The 18,763-nt window shown below is 27.9% G+C and overlaps 1 protein-coding gene and 1 long non-coding RNA gene across 2 annotated transcripts in view; one reads left to right on the forward strand and one right to left on the reverse strand.

The window, feature by feature from the left end:
• Window positions 1-442: 442 nt before the first annotated feature.
• Window positions 443-13,231, forward strand: LOC136988638 (uncharacterized). Its single transcript, XR_010882790.1, has 3 exons — window positions 443-490; window positions 11,927-12,099; window positions 13,117-13,231. It is a non-coding gene; the product is annotated as an uncharacterized lncRNA (long non-coding RNA).
• Window positions 10,666-18,763, reverse strand: part of LOC136988636 (QRFP-like peptide receptor) — a 123,812-nt gene continuing 115,714 nt past the window's right edge. The window contains exons 5-6 of the mRNA XM_067286548.1: window positions 12,331-12,493; window positions 10,666-10,999 (exon numbers count right to left, since the gene is read on the reverse strand). Of these exons, the coding sequence (XP_067142649.1) occupies window positions 10,809-10,999; window positions 12,331-12,493 (354 nt within the window). The 3' untranslated portion in view covers window positions 10,666-10,808. The remainder of the gene's footprint in view (window positions 11,000-12,330; window positions 12,494-18,763) is intronic.

Genomic DNA, 18,763 nt, shown 5'->3' on the forward strand with positions numbered 1-18,763 from the left:
AGTAACCTTCAAAGACATTCAAAACAACAGGTACACTGAAAATTTTATGCCACTGAGAGCCTTTTTATAGAATCGGAGTAGCGATTTTATGACATTCTGGTAGCATTACCTGGCATGCAAAGATCCACAATTGCTACAAATTCCTATTTTGACTTTCCAAAATGTAAATTTAGATGACATTAGAATATATGAAAGTACTCAACACCTCTAAATTTCGTTTTTATAATTTTATTTATTAGAAAAACAGGATTATTTTAACTTTTCTAAATGAAATATTTCAAATCGGTTAATGTTTCTACGTAATGCGGGTCGTATTTATTGGAATCTTAATACGTAACGCGTTGTTAGAAATATATTCTAACAATACGTAACGAATTGTTAAAATATATTGTTGCTTTTTCTATTGTAGGTCGACATTTTCAAGCAGAAATTTTCCTCTCCTTTCTTTGAGGTTTCCCAAAAGAATTGTGATTAAGTAAACTTCAGTAATGTAAGTAAATTATTACGTTTAATTTATAAGAAATCAAAACAGCGACAAAACTCGCGACAGAATGTGAAATTGAAATATGTGTGAGATTTTTTAAAATTACACTTGAATTAAATTAATTGATCAGATAATAAATAAAATTTGGTATCTACACTGATATATTAATTTAAATGTAAAAACTCATAATAAATAGGTACTGTACGTCCTGTGCAAGTTTAAGAGATTACCTGCTGCTTTTAAATATCGTTTTTGTACAGCAAAACCTCACTAACTCGAAGCTGTCTGCATGTCTGCATCCGGTATGTAGGGTATTCCATTTAATACCATCTCGTTAAGACAAAATCTTGGGTTCTTATAACTCGAACCCATCTTCCTCAGAACCGTGCCGAACCGTTTTAGAGCTCGAAGCAAATATCGTACCTGGCGACCATGATTCAAAATTAATTATAAAAAGATTCTACGTGATCATTTTGGCACTCCCAAAATCGACGCTCAGAGCGAATACAGAAGACTCTCTGTATCTAGCTTCATCAAAGCCCTCTCAGGGCGAAGACAGAAGATACCAAGTTCATTATTACTAGTTGTAATATCGCATTCATTAGTTTAGATAGTAATAATACTGTAAGTTTCAAAAAGTTTAATTTGAAGCGTTCAGAGATAATTATCAATATTGTTAATGTTACCTATGGTTCCAAAATGGCGGCTTGTCTCTGATTCCAGCAAATAGAAGAAAGAAAACAGTGGGGACACACGTTCTAACCTTACCTATTCTATTAAATTACCATAATTATTACCAACAAAATTATTAGAATAGGTTAGGTTAGGTTAGAACGTGCGTCCCCACTGTTTCCTTTCTCCTATTTGCTACAATCAGAGACGAGCTGCCATTTTGGAACCATAAGTAACATTAACCATAAATATTTTTATAGTATGAGTTGGGACGAATGAAACTTCGCAAATGATGTTAGTCACGTGTGAAGTTTCATTTTTTTCTAACTCTTGGTGGAACTCTGAAGCAGCCACCTCCACGTGGTGGGTTCTGGGTTGTCATTCGTCTGGAAATGCGAAGGGCAAGCGAAGAGCTGCGTGTTTTCGTTGAATTTAATATTTTAATAAAGAATAAAAATATGTATTTCATTTGCGTTTCAAAAGATAAATATTTGTGTTTGTTTTCTCATACATTGTTTATTGTAGCCAAAACTATCATATGCACGAGTATGGCTATACATTATCGTAATTTATGAAAATGTTTATTTTGTCTTTATCTGAAAATGATTGTGTTTATATGATCGTCTCATAATATACAATGGAAACATAGTTTGATCTATAGTAATGTATTGATACAACACACCTGGAAGGATCATTTAGAGTTAATTAATATTTGTTAAAAGTAGCCAAAAGGGATGACTTTGCCCTATGTGGTTGTTTGAGAAATGTCGATTTTTATAACTTGAAACACAACTTTTAAATGCTGGGCTATTCTAATTGTTTATTTTTCTAAATTATTTCTTATTAAGATGATGAAAAAAAGCAGAATGTCCGATAATTTTCAATCATAATTTTTAAAATTTAAAAATAAACAGAAAAAGCTGTAATTTTGGATATAAGGGTGACTTTTTAGGAAAATTCTAAATACCAATAACGAGTAAAATTGAAAAGATAATAGGAGGTTGTGTGTATCTCCAGTACGATCGGACTTAATAACGATTTTACTCGTTATTAGCATTTACAGTTATTATAAAACCCATCTCTACCCTCCAAATTAAGCATTTTGTCATTTTATAATAGTTAAAAATATAAAATATTCTAAAAATAAAGTATGATAACAGATGGCACCACCAAATGTTGCCGGGAAAGTTAAGTAACTAGCTGCAGGGATATTTTTGCTTTGTAAATAGTTAGGTAACTAAGGTAATTAACTAATATATTTCAGAAAAACGACACACGTCTTTGGTACATCCTGAATTTTGCCTTGAGAATCACTCATGTTCTCACAAACCTGGATACGCCACGTATATCTCATTACTTCATATAATTCTTATTGTTTGAGGTATTTCAGTTTAGCGCCATTTTCAATTTGTACCAATTTCACTGGTGAATAAGTGGGTAATAAATAGTAGTACGACATATGTACAGGATTTATTTATTTAGCGTATGGCTTATACATGATACGAACAAAGCTTAACAAAATGGAGTAGTACAAAACCATAAGTGAAACAAAAGAACAAGAAGCAGTAAGTCTATAAACAATTAAACTATTGTAAAACTGTACAAAAGTGTGACTGCACATGTACACAAAAATATAAGGAGCGTTCAGAGTTGTAGATCTAACTCGCTTATCCACTTCAAGGCCTCTGAAGTGGGCATTAATATGTCACTCCAATCTCCCGGGTAAGCCCGGAAGCTACATTCACGTGCAATGTGCTCAACAGTCTGACGTGGAGCACCACATTCACACCCCGGGTTTGGAACCTTCTTCCATTTGAACAGAGAGTCCCTACACCTGCCATGGCCCGTCCTGACACGATTTAACGCGGACCATGTTTTGCGAGGTAAGTCGAAACCCTGGACTTTTCCCCTATGACAGAACAGACCATGCAAGTGGGACCCCATTCCTGTTTCCCAGCGGTTTTTCCACAATGTCATATAGTCATCATCAGTTATAGCCATGTTCTTGAGCTGCCCGGAGGGTGGATTCCGAGATTTCAAGCGATTAATGCTCAAGGATGGAATATATACAGGATGATTCATAAAGATGGAAGCCAACTATTAATTTCGAAAATGGGAACGTTATGTTTATAAAAGTGATACTTGTCATTAGATTAAATTGTATATGACAAAATCTATCGACGTTAAAACTCATTTTGAAAGGAATTTAAAATTCTCTTGTCGTTTGCAACAATGGAATGTTAAGAATATAAAACGTTTCTTGAATACAAAAATTACTTTTCTCCTGTATGTAGTAACGATCAAAGATTTTTGAAATAATTTACTTAATTTTGAAATAATGATGTGGTCTATCTTCTAAGGAATAATATATAACTACCAATGCGGATGCTCATCACAATTATAGCGTCACGCACAAGATATTACATTAGTATCATTGAAATTAATACAATTCTCCGATTTGGTTGTTTTGTAAATCTCAAGGGTTTTCAAGGCCTTGATGTGATCCGTTTTGAATTATTTTTTTTTATGAGACTGGTGTTATTCAAGTCGGCTCTTACATTGGGGTCCGTGGTGTACGTTGACAGGGAGGTTGTGTGTCTTTTTTATCAATGTCATATTTATGTTCAGCAATCCTTTTTTGAACAGACCTTTTGGTGGATCCAATGTAGACAAGATCTTTTTGGAATCTGTGATCCCATATTGGGATACTGTACACCCTTGGTGCTCTTAAATTATTCGGTGTGTCTTTCGCAATAAGACAATACAACAATCGGACGATCTGCCAAGTGTCTTCCGAGAAGACTTTCATAGGAAAACTGTTTCCTGTTTAAGTGTTAGACACGTGAAGAAAACACAGAAAAGTCTAAGTCAGACCAGGCTATTAGTGAGGCGCGAATCTACGACTATCAGGTCCAGTGTCCAGTCTAGTGTTCAGTTATTTCGTCCAATCAGCCATTGTTCAGCTAACGAAAAAAAAAAGAAAAAAGAAAGAAAGAAATACTAAAAACTCAATACAAGGTGTCTCAAAAGTCTCCATACGTACGAAAAAAATGAACAATTTGAGCATAATGTGCCGTTATTTATAAAATATTCTCTACGTGTTGGCCATTTTTTGTACACACGAACGAAATCGTGTGTACAAAACCATTTCTTTTGACAGCGGCAATCTTGAAGGATAACTGAAAAATTAAAGTATAAACATTCTATATTAATATGATGATGCAGTATTGCTCAGTAAGATATTTATATCTAAGTAAATAACAACGAACATCCAAGAGAATAAGAACAGAAGTTTTGACAGTTTGCAGGTGCAAAAATTACATTCTATAAAGCAAATCACAAAAAATTTCATTTTTACAGAACATTCACGTAAGTGAATGACAATGATTTTAAAGAGATGTTGAGGCAGGAGTCAAAGTGCATTACTGTGATGGATGTGTATCACTACCCGCAGTGATTATTATTATTTACTTTACGTTAGGGTATTCTTTACCAATATTGAGACTTATCAATCATATTTAACAATTTTATAATAAATTTTATATTCTTTTGCATTTTAAAAATGTTTTCATAATAATGTTCTCGTAAAATCTCCTCGATTTTGCAATTTTTAATCATATTTTTAATTTAAAATATATGCTCTCCACCTCAAATTATTACTGTAATGTGTTGCTCCTGTACATCATACTTCTCTGTTAACATTGAAGTCGTGTTGGTCATCTATCTAGCTCCTTTCAGGGGAAATTTTCAATTGAAATAACGTGACTTCCCGTTTGCTTCATGTATAGTTAATTCGAACCTCACACCTCTAAGATTTCCATATATGCCTTTGAATTTCATTTATATAACTCAGTTCTCGAGATTAAGGAAGGACAGACGGACGGACGAACGAGAGTGCGAATTTATAGGTCTACAATTTTTTCAGATTGCAGCCCAATTAATAATTTATATATACTTGTATAGTTGTTAAACTTGTATTATACAGTATATATGAAAAAATAGAATAATTGAAATTGCAATAATTTAAATTATATTTTTGTAAGTCCTTACTTATCTTACTTTTTAAAATATAATTTATTTCAAACGTTAATTTTATTTTTCATGACATAAATAGCAGATTCTATTGCAGTCACCGTATATTTAATAGCAAGATAAGACTAATATACCTGACATATATTTTAACAAATTAAGAATAATGTTGGCAGTTTAATTGAAAGTTTAATTCGGTTGGTAAATTATATATTTTTAACATTAAATGATTATATAAATGTCTGTATACTTAGCAAAGAGTTTATATTATTACGCAGTCATTTATAAATCACAAATTATGATATATGCGAGTACCATTTAATTGAAAGAAACATAATACATTCCTCCCATTTATGTTTACACGTCAGATGCTATACAATATGGAAAAAACAGGACCTTACTCATCCAATTGTTCCATTTTTTAATGAATTCTTGCAGTTTTTATGGACATTTTATTCGCCCTGAATATTTTTTTACTTTAAACTACTGTAAAATTTATGTATTTTATTACAGAAAAGTAATTAAGTCATACTTATATCTACAATAGTTTATAATCAGCAATATCACTTAAGGATATTATGTTTATATCTACGAAAAAGTACATAAATATTTGATATTTTTAATAAGCAGTGAGTCAATAATAAATTATTTAATTTAAAATAATAATAATAATGAAATTTAAAAGTTTTTAAACCGAGAACTTTTTAAAACTTCTACAGTTTGTACATCATAAATTTGTCATTCTTCCCTTGGGAAATATCAACAGTGTCGGAATGACTCCATTAATTTCTTTATTGTCAAATTAAAAAGCGTGGTCAAGATTTAAATGACGTATTTCCGATAGTTATTGTCCGTAAATTTCAACAATACTTACAAAAAAAAATATTACTAAAATAAATGAAAATTTTAATTTTTAAATTAATATGATTAATCACTTTAACAAGTTAAATATCGATTGTCCAGATTTTATTTTTATTTCTTGTGTCAATAAGATTTATATCTGCCAAAAAAATAATTATATAAATTATACGAAGGATATATATTTACTAAAATATATATAGTAGTTGTACAAAAGTACGAAAATATAAATAATTAGTAATAAAAGTCATTTTAACTGTCTTGGACGATAATAATAAGCTTGTTATATGAAGAAATTTCATCTTAAAAATTAATTAATTATTCTCATTAATAAAATTTTATCTGTAAGAAAAGTTTTCTTAAATAAATTCGCTAGAAAATTGCTTATAAAATGCTAGAATATCGATCTATAATATCATAAACTTTCTTTAAAGTTTAGTTTACATAGGTCTTATTTAAACATGACTGCAGCTCGTGGCAACAACGTAGTAAAATCTGTCTTGTAGAATGTAAATAAAGAAGAAAGAAAAGAGTTAACGCCGATTTTCCGGATTAACGATGCGCATTTAATTAATACAGTACTTAGCAATAACTTCTCTGAATCTATTTTTATCCCATCCTTTGTTTTGTTCCGATTGTGTTTAAAAAAAAGAATTAATTATGCATAAATTACATAATATTGAATATATACGTATATTTAATATCTGTTCTAACATTTAAACTTCGCAAAGATTGTATGGAATGACAAATGGAATTGTTTTTAATTAGTTTTCTCGTTTAAACTGGTCTTTTCGAAGTTAAATTTGAAATTAATGGACTATTTTATTATTATATTTATTAATTATAAGTTACTATAATTAAGTAATTAAACAGTGGAATTCTTTTAGATTTTCTAGTGTCATACAAACAAGAGAACAATGGTTTGTCTCCATTATAATGAAATTCTAACCATTTTACCTGCTTATAAACTGAGATTTTTTTAACCATCTTTTTAGCATATTTTGATATTAACTTATAAATTAATGAAGTTACAACATTACGTATATAGAATTTCAGGAATTAAAGAAGAAATAATGGATTTAAAATAAGTTTTATTATAAACACTTCGTTAAAAATTTAAATTTTTTAACGTAATTTATTATAAATTCTTGTTAACGAGAAAATAAAACTTCCAAACTTCTGAATATTGGATAAAAATAACCATAGACAGATATTAACAAGCAACTTCGATGGCTTTGTTGTAATTTACAATTGTAACAGATGCTTCATTTTCATAAAGGAAACGATAAATTCTTAATTATTTTAAGTAGAGTTAAATGTAAATTATAATTATATTCTCGCTTAATGTGAAATTATGAAATTTTCTACACAAAAATTACATTTACTTTCTCTTATAAGAATACATCATCTTAATAAAGCAGTAAACGCTGTAATTTACTTACAGAACTTATAGGGGGAAATAAATGAAGGTAGAAAGGTTAAAAATTATTTTAACTCTTTTTTTTTTCCTTTAAAACTTTAAATGAGAATCCATAAAACTAATTATAAGACGATGTCACTCATTAAAAGACAGTTGAACAATTGTTGCATCCATAGAAGATGCAATTTGTTGAAGAAACACTGAAACTTTTAAAGTGTATATTGTTAAATAACTTATAAATTTAAAATGCAATGAAACTTTTATTAAAAACATTAACTTACAACAAAAAAAGCATAACAGTTTTAAGCATGATAACAATACGTATTTAATGTTATAATTATCATTTAATATATACGTTATGACATCACAAAAATATATATTTAATATATTTTTTTTTTGTATGTGTGTATATTCTTTATATCGATATATACATTTTGAGTTATAAATATGCAAGGTGAATCTTTACGTTGTACATTCAGATAAGTGAGAGGTGAAAAAATACATTAAATATTCAGGCATAGAGACTTAAATTAAGCCTAAATATATTTACATATTATATTTATTTCTCTGTATAATTCATGGTAAATGTATTTATAAGAAATTTAAAATGATAATTTTGCTTGTGGTAATAATAATAATAAAATTTATTACGATGCTTCTTGATGACGTTTAAAAACAATTTAAACATATGAAAATTACTTTTTTCTATTAATAAATAAGGAAATTTTTAAAATTGATGTCATAATGCTAAGATTACAGACTGTAAATTCAATCATTTGAAGCAGTAATGCTGAAGAGAAGGTTTCTAAATTACTCAAAAGATAATTGAATGCGTAATATGAATCAAGTAAGAGTTTAAATACATAGATTACTACGTTATCAAACCAGGAATTGTTATGGCAGATGTTTATAATTTATTCTTTCACATTCTCTTAAGGTAGATGTTTATTAAATTACTTAATCAGAGGATGCAGAGGATGCAGAGGATGAATTTATATTTTCTCCAAAATTATTGATTGAAAGTTAAAATATCATTTAGGATAAAAAAGACTCGTGTTCTTTATTATACACGATAGATTTATTTTTAAAAAAGTTTAAAATTGAATCAAAAAATTTAAAAAAACTGAAGGCCTGAGATAAGGAATATGTAAAATTGGATTTATATATGATGAGAGTTTAAAAGAATTGTTATATTTTTAGCTCTTTTAAGATTTTGATACAGCAAGCTTTAATTATTTATATAGAAAGAAGACGTAATTACTGTTTATTCATTTAAAATAGCCATTATACTTTGTCATAATATGCAATTACATTATGTACGAATTTCAGAAAAATGCTTAAATTTAACGTTTAAATCGATATAACTTCAAACTATAACATAAAATATAATATATATATATATATAGTGTCTCATTTTAATAAGTCACTCAAAATATCCAGAAAAATATACATCTTACGATAAATATTAGCAAAAGTTATAAATGTTGAAACTTTTGAAATTTTAATTTAATTTAATGTTATTTGCTTGATTAATTTTTATATTCTGAGGAAATTCTCTACTGTTTTTGGCAGAATGTAAATAAACACCGATATTGTGTTATTTACATTATGAAATAAAATTGGGTACGAAGTGTTTTCTGTCACTTTGCATTTCAAGAACTATTAGTGTAATGTTTTAGTGTCGTTGTATTGTATTGATTAATTGGAAATATCAGATGCCATGGTAAGTCAGATACGCGTGGGAGCACGTAACTACTGAACTAAAAACATACCAACGTACAGTACATAACTTCTGAAGGCCGAATCAAAGTGGCAGCCTGCCGCTCTGGGGACCCAGAATCGAATCCGGACGAATCGAATGTTTCATCCCTCACCACCCCATTGTGATCCTGGTCTGAACCCATAATGGGCTTGCTAAAAGAGGCTCTGTTAGTGCCTACAGAACCGAAAGAGTTAAAAAAAAGTATCTATCTGGTGAATAATTAAAATAGGACACCCTATTAGCGATAATTCATTCTCATCATTTTATTCAAATAATGATATTAAATATAAAACCTCACGAAATCAAGAAGATCATCTCTTATCCTTTGGATTAAGAAAATCGATTATTTATGAATTATTCTTTAAAATGAATAAACGAATATGAAATTAACTTCATATGATAATTAATAATAATAATAATATGAATTTATTTTCTTTAAGTTAAGATCTTTAAATAATATTATTCTACATTTTCAGTTGGAGCGAATGTTATCTAATGCTGAGTATTCCCTTCAGTATAAATGTAAATAATGGAGCATTTAAGAATCAAAATACTTGTTGTAACTTAGATAAAAAGTAAAATTTATCATAGAAATAACAGTTTTTATTATAAAAATAAATGTAAAAATGGATGATGATGATTATTTCTTATAGATAAAAGTCTGTAAGAAATTCAATTATCATCATCTTTCTTACATTTGATCATCTCAAAGAATGTAAGTATATTGATCGATATTCATTTATTAAATTAAAAATTATTTTAATATATCGCTCTACATTTTCTGAAAGGTCAAAAATATTCTAATTCTCTAGAAGCATATTTAATAAGGTGATATGTACTGTACCTTCCACTTAAGTATATTTTATTTATTTTTAACTTTTAAGTTGTTTCTATAATACATATTTAAAAAATATATATATACATTCTCTGTTATATAAATCTTTCAAAAGCTATCTACAAAAAGAAAATTTATATATAAATCTTTATTCTATATCCGCATAAACTACTGTTGAATCCTAAAAAAATATTATGCCTTCATTCCTCATTTGGAACAGAATTTTAAGGATAAATGCAGATATATTTGGGCTGCCATTTCAATCTCTATGCTGGAGGCTACACATTTTCCAATTCACATTATTAGCCAAAGATTCACCTTGTATATGAAGCCGATTTTTCCAGCTTGGATCTGGATTCGAGTTTATAAACATAAATTTTAACGAATAAGATTTATAAAAATAATAAATGCAGATGATATTTATAACAAAAATCAATGTATTTATAAAACAGTTGATAATCAATTTTTAAAAAATGTTTAAAAACATAAATAATAAAAATATACTTATATATATATATATATATGTACTCTTTATAAAACCCTGTTTATTCCGAAAATACATATAAATAGATATATTTTTTTTTTATAAAAGCTTAAATCAGTTGTTAACAAAATTGCTGCAGTTCAATCAATAAAATGAATATATTAAACCCATATTTTATTTATTGTGGTTTTGTAAACTACAATACAGCACCAACATAATGCTATGTCAACAACTATAAAATAATGAAAATAAAACAAATTTCAATTAATTTCTTCTGTAATAACTGCTGTTACTTGTTTGCTGGTAATTATTTGTACAGTTTTCTTCATTATTGTCGGCTTTTTTCACAAATTTCATCTCAATTTTACTCTTTCTTCCCGACAGTTTACGTCGTCCATTCGAATGAGTCATAGACATTGCTGTTGTTATTGTTGTCAAAGATTTCTTTGAACTAACTAAAAGAAATATAAAACATCTAAAAATCATTATTAGCAATTGAATTTTTCAAATATAAATTTATACAATCCAACGTATCTATTCACAATTCCCTTTCAAACATTGCCTAAACGTACAAGTTACTCGCGTGAAGAAGAGCAATCATAATTAATCAATAAGATTTAATTAATGTAATAATTAGGAAGACAATTTATAATTTTAAATGTAAACTTAATTAGAATTGCTTCTGAATCTTCCCCTTGAAATTTTATAATTTATTTACCTGAAAATTAAACTTAAATGTTGAAATCTCTCGATTTAATAGACAGATATTTATTTTTTAATTTTAATTATTGACGATTTAAATAAATTAATTTTTAATATTATAAAATAAAAACAGAATGTATTTTTTTTTAATTATTATTTAGATAACAGAGTATTTTTAGAATATTCAAAAGATTTTTACGCTATCTGTTTTATACGGTGCAGTTGTTCATTATAGAATTCAGTTGAGTTAGTCAAAAAGTATTTCGAAAATTCTGAAAGTTTACTAATCATTATCATATTCAATACATGTTATAATAATAATAAGAAGAACTAAATTAAAAAGTTCCAGATATATTTTCTCCTTTCTTCACATTTGTTAGTCATTTTCTTTTTTTCTTTCCGTTTATTCATATTTCTTACGTGATTTATAAGGTGAAGAAGTAATGAAATGGCAAATTAGAACTGATGCCAAAATAGAAGTTGGCACGAAATTACGATTTTCTGCAATTCGTATAGAATTTCAAGAGGAAAAAATAACAATATAGTTTTTTTTTTTATTTCAGTAAACTGTAAATAATTATTTTTATATATCCATTGATTATATTTTATTTAATTGTAAAATTTCTCTTAAAATACAATATATTTCTTTTGTTAAATCTATAATACATTTCTTCAATCAGGTTTCCCTCTTCCCTCTTTCATAACGGAACGTCATCGTCTCTGTACGAAGGAAATAAAAAGTCATATATTTCGGATTTTTCAATTCTTCCTTTTTAAAAATAGCCAATTGGACATGTTAGAAAGAGTGAAATAAAGAGAAAAATTCATCCATCAAGGAGAGTTTTTCCTTAAGGTATGTAATCCATTTTCTTTATCACAGTAGACGAAATTAAGTGACTTTTGACTATATATATATAAAGTTTGAAAAGTATATAATAGTGAAACATGAAAAACAGAAAAGAATTCTATATTCTGTATTAAAACTTCCAATAGATATAACTACTGAAGAATTACCGTTGTAAAGAATTGAAACATCGATTTCTGGTAAAAGAAAATATAAGAAAATATATACCAAATAACTTACTTGGTCTTTTAAAATTTGCTCTCTGGCATTTACATTGTAGTACTGCGCATAGCCCTTGTCGAAAATTGTTGTTAAATCCTCCGTAAATGATAGGATTGAGAACACTGTTCGAATAAGCGAGATAAAAGGCGAAGTATGAAAAACTATTAAACCATTCTGGAAGCTGTAAAAGAATATTTATTTATATTAATGCTATAAAAAGGTACAGATATAAAGATAAATAATAATCTTTTTTTCTTAAAATACAAGAATTAAAATTACTGATGATAAGCTATCTATTTTCAATATTGCCATTAAAATTTTTTTAGAAGTCATCAAAAAGTAACAAATCGTAATAGTAATTTCTTCTATGACAGTTATATATATATATATATCAATTAATTTCGAGTTTTATCTTTCGGTTACACGCAGAATTAACTAAAGAGAATGTAAAACACATAAAAATCAGTCTCCAAATAATGCTGAGAACACAAAATGCGTGCAGCATTTAATAATTCTATGTTAACCGTAAATGGAATTCTAGACACAATAAATCATATATTATGTTATAAATAACGAGTAGACACGCAAAAGAAATAATCCCAAGTACGTATCGTAAAAAATAAATTGTATAAAAGATAGTAAAGTATCATTTCTTTATAAAATCTACAGTTCTTACTATCTATTTCCAACGTGAGTTTGGTCAATACAAGATTGCATTTGCTACAAATGATGGATTGTATTGATTTGTAACAAGAAAACAATCTCGAAGCTACGATATTCATGATCATTGCTTTCTTTCTATAGAGTGACGGCTGTAAAAAGTCCCAAGAGAATTCACTTGGCCTATAAATTACTGTATAATACGAAAGATTGTCATTTTATAGTATTTTCGATCCCTGTACGAACAAAAAAACCTTTTTTTTTCTTTTTTTTGAAGAAAAATAAATTTATTTTTATTAACTCAGGTAGAAAGTCTTTAAAACATTTGTTACGTAAAATTTAATGGACAGAATATTAATTAAACATTAAATTTTACGGTTTTCTGATTAAATGAATTTTAAATCTTGCTGAAACTTATGTATTTAAAGCGATATAATAGCGATAATCCTCTTAATTGTCATGAAACTGTACTTATTAGTGAATACGTTTAATTACGTAATTAAATTAATGTATTGTTATTTAGCTAATTAATTCAGTATTAATTATGTGCATTAATTAAATTGGCATTTAACAATGAAAACTTTATAAATTGTTACATATCACCGGTTAAAAATAACTTCATAGACGTAAATGAAAAACAGAAAATATCGTCTAAACTCTAATTTTCTTTTTAATTTTTATGTTTTAGAAATTATTTTAAAATATTTTTGAAATTTAATTATTAATTCTCTTCTTAAACTACTTTAATTTTCCTTCAGCCAACTAAAAAATTCTTCGCTTTTCTAGTTTATTTCATTAATAACTTCTTTTTCTGGAATTTCGCAATTTGAATAATCCAGATTAACAAAATTCTTAGGCATTTTCGATAATTATTCTCAAACTTAAAGCAATTAAAACTTTAAATGACTTTCATCAAAAACATAGCTAACTTCAAAAAGACTTTTCTCCACAGTCAAGATTTAATTTAAAATAAAAACAATGTGTATGATTTCTTTAGTATTTTTATATTTATTCGACTCCCCAAAAAATATTTCTTCAAACACGTTTTACAGCCTTTCTTTATGACATTTCGTACGTATATAAAAACACATTATATATATATAAATTCTTCACCAAGATCATAAAAATCCTGAAGAAGAATCTTCACTTCCTCGGCACAAAAAATAACTCAAGATTGTTTAAAATAATAAGTAAATTAATAAAGAAATATAATAAACAATACAATATTTGTTAAAATACGTAAGGTTTCTTAATTATAATCAATTTCGAACTCATTTAGTTTACATTTTTATATGAATAGTTTGCATTCTGGGTGGTTCTGTGATGGTTCTCATCATAATTGAAAATTCCCATTTTCCGAGGAATTGAAGGACTAAATAAAAGAGTATCGATTCTTATTAATCTAAAATCAATACGTGAAAATTACAAAATCGACAATAAGTCAATTTATTTTTTACAAAATTAGACAGAATGGTTTTATATACTTGTAAAGTTTCGTATTGTACGGAAATTGGAACTCCAGTTCCGTACACAAACCGTTCCTTCGATCATTATAAGTTCGGATTTACTCTATATATGAAATTTTCAAACTTACGAAATGTTTCTAAAGTACTCTTTTGGATTGGTACGAAAATAAATAATGAATAGCGAAGTACTTGAAAATATCGCGGAATTGAAAATGTACTCGTGGTTTAAGTGTAGGACGAATAATTATTATTTTTCTATACACGTCAATAAGACGGTTTATTTTTTCAAAATGTTAAAAGTATATTTTTGAACTATGCCAAAAATATAGCGTTAGTTCATTTGTTTTCAACTATGAGTTCCTACTGTAGTCGCACGAGGACACTCTAATTAGTAGTCAACTAATTGGAGTGGATAACTTCACAATTTGTGGTTGTCAAGTGTTGTGAGAGACTATTTACATGAAGTTCTTCAAAATAATTTCTTTTTGTTATTAAGTCGACTACTAATAATTTTCAGAATCTAATAATTGTAGTAATATATATATATATATATATATATACATATATATCTTTTTGATCGATGGAATAATACAACGCAACACATGGCGATCTGTCAAGAGTGGATGAGTTTTCAAGAGAACTTTCTTTCTTTGGAAACTGGGACCTATTTAGGTGTTACACGCGTAAAGAAAATCAGGAAATTACCACATGACTAGCCCGTTACATGAGGCACGATTTCGCAACTGAGTAGTTACCAGTGTTCAGTAGTTTTTTTCAGTAGGCAAATGCTGATTACCGCATATGTAATTATAAAAGTTTATAACTAAAAACTAAGTTTACACTGATGAAAAAAGATTCCTAAAATGAAGGAATTATATTAACTCGAAACCAGTGTTTGATTGCTTCTAGAGACGTGAAACATATACCTGAAACCCCGGGTGACCCAAAATTGAAAAAGGAAAAGTAATTTTACCATTGCAACTGTGTATCACAATTTGTAAATTACTCTATAGTTATTAGATTATGACGTAAAATTACGTACAGAGGCCTCAATCTTCTCTTCCTATAGGTCTCGAAAGCTCGTTATAGATTACCCCTGGAATCCGACTGGAGTTATTCTGTAATATTACCACTTTGTAAATGTTATGATGGTGGTTTCGATTGAGAATAGCTACAGGGGAGGTTAAAATTCCGGGCTCTAGCAGTAGCCTACAAATAAATCTGTTGTGAGTTGATTTAATTTTGTATTTCGGGAAATATTTTTTGCCAGTATATGGACTTTCTTTTTAGTTCAAAATTCTCGCACTTTTTAATTTACAAAGAATAAAATCGATTTTTTAAAAAATGCAATAAAACATCCAACAAACGTTTCAAATTTGCATATTTAATTGTATTAAATATGCAGATTTAAGACGTAAATAATATCAAAATAAATCTTGATCATATGGAAATTGAATTAAACGAGCATTATTTCCATTTTCGCATTTTTTTTTTCTTTCTTATAAATTTCAAACTAATTCAAAACATCGATATCTTTACCGGTTCATATTTTTCGGTTTACCCGATTTTTATTAAATTTGTAAAGGAGAAATATTCCAAATTCTTATTTATATTCAAAGATATACAATTCTGGAAGTATATTATATCGGAAAAAGACTTATAAAGTAAAGTTTTTTCAAAAGTTTTTTCACAGAAGTGTCATACATTCGACCACAAAATGAATTTTCAGTTACCTTTCTCTACTATGTCTATTTATTTATAATCTACTTTTTTAGGCTGAAATTTGAAAAAATTGTAGACATATTGAATATAAATTTTTACTATTGTCTGTCAATCTCGAGAACGGTGAAATTCAAGACCAGATATGGAACGCTTAAGGGCAAAAGGCTCCAATTAACTATGTACGAACTTCCAGTCTAGACTGGTCGTCACGTGGTTTCAATTTAAAAATGTTCATAGATGACCGGCATGACTTCGTTGTTAACAGGAAAAGTATGATGTACAGGGGCAAGACACTACTAACTTGAGATCGAGAGCATATATTTTATATTAAAAATATGATTGTAAATTGAATTGTGATGATGTCCTAATAATTTTTGCTCGTTATTATTTTATATTTTTTTGTTAAATTTTATACAAGAGACGTAATGTTTGATTTATGAAATGATTTACTTTTATTTTCGTCTTACGATTAGTTATTTCTTCTAATTCGCTGTAAAGATAGTATACTTTTACCGGTAATTGTAAATGTTGCAGAGTTTGAATTTATAACATTTTGAATTTTTCTCTGTATTCTTTAAATAAGTCTGTTTTATGCAAGCGCGTTCTTCTTCACATACTTTTATTAGGTTTTTATCACTTTTTAAAAATGTTTTACAGGTTTGCTTTTAGAGAACTTAATGATTTATTTCTACTTTTTGCTCTCAGGAGCTTTCTTTTCTGAATTATTAATTAACTAATTAACATACATTCAGCTGTTTCATATTTAGAATAAAATAATATTTTATTTAAACTTATATGCACTGTATCTGTATTTCTTTACTGTAGTGGAATGTTGAATCATTGTTGATTCATACTGAAGTTTGTTTAATTTTGAATGGAAGATCATGGTGTAATATTACGATTGTTATATTAGACATTCTGTAAAGTAAATATAAAAACTGATTGTTTTTCGTTTTTTATTAATCTTATTGGTTGAGATTAATCTTTATTATTTTCTTTTTATCCATTTATTAGTAAGTTTTAGCTATATAAAAAGTTATTTAACGTAATCACTTTTACAATTTAGAAAAAAAAGGTAAAAGACCGCGATAAAGAGAACAAGAACAACAATTTGATCTATAAAAACCAATAAATAAAAATAAAAATGATTTGTCTTTGAATGTGAAAGAACAAGAGACCAGAATTTTATAGTGATACAGGTTTGTTTATTAAGAAAAAACTGCGTTAATTATTTATTTATTCCAATCCTGTTATTCGACGACTCCAATCAATATCAGAAGAAATTGTAATTACCTTACTTTCTTTAAATTAGAAAACAGAGACTTAACAAATAAACAGAGAAACTGATAAATCTTTAAATATTTATCAATTCAAAACATACACAAAATGCACAAGTAGATTATTTGACTTTTTATCAACATATCTGTCAACTATAAACTCAACACTAAGTCACATTATGCTTTTATAAATAGAAGAATGATGAGAAAAGGAGGTATATTTACAGGAAGGACCACCAGGTATAGCACAGCTTGCATTTATCGTTAGTCAATTTATTGTGTTATTTTAGTTTTTTATCAACAAACTTTTGGAGATTTTTTGTGAATTTTTACATAATATTCTCGTAGCGCTTATGTTGTGACCTCGGTACCCTTAGATTAAGCCGTTTTCTTTTCTTTACCGGATAAATGCTAAGTCCTAATGTTTCGTTTGGTAGGCAGGTGAGAATTGCCACTTCATAAGACAAAATATTGTATGCAAATGAAGTCTCGAGTTTGTTTTTCACGAAGGTGCTGGAAAGTGTGCTGTCGTTGCTTGAGCTGATCGCTAATAAGAGGACAACCAACCAAACCGAAAGCTTTAAACTAGAGATTATTTTATCAAAGCTGAGAGACCACTATTGCCGGTTATTGAAATAATACACAAATACTTAAGAAAAGATTATAGATTTATAGGAAAATGCACCCTTCGAAAGAAAGGGTCTTCACAATTTCTCAGCTGCATCTATAAGTGGTTTGGGTGGCCTTTCTCTTTTCACATATGATTCAGAAAAGGGCAATTCTAAAGGTTCTTTGTATTTTACACTTGGTAACTCAATTCCGCTCCACACTATACAAATTAAACATCAGTCATACACTTATATTTTTCAGGCAAAATTGGATTCACTTTATGAGGCAATTATTTGGGTATCGAAGCTTCAAAAAAGAATTCCTCGGTAGAAGTATATTTAGACTCCAAGCAAGTCTTGAAAAAATTTCAGGACAGAATAAGGATATTAAAGTTTTATTTACATTCAGGATACATTTAAAACTTGGAAACAACTGTTAATATATAAATGCATGACTGAATATCGTATATGAATAAGTTTACTATTAATGACAGAAGTATCAATTGTTATAATATAACAATATATTAATTATACAATACGGATATTCACACAAGTCTAATCATTAGTTAATATGAAGTGCTAATTCTATCGTTTGTTTGATTATTAAATTATCATTATTCAAATACTAAGGCTTATTATGCAATCATTTTAACTACAAATAGAATAAAAATTAATTTAATTAAAATGCTGTTGGGCCACTCGTTAGGTTGGACGTTAA

The sequence above is a fragment of the Centruroides vittatus genome, unplaced genomic scaffold (genome assembly GCF_030686945.1).
Source record: "Centruroides vittatus isolate TY-2023 unplaced genomic scaffold, ASM3068694v2 scaffold_373, whole genome shotgun sequence".
In the NCBI taxonomy this organism is placed as follows: domain Eukaryota; kingdom Metazoa; phylum Arthropoda; class Arachnida; order Scorpiones; family Buthidae; genus Centruroides; species Centruroides vittatus.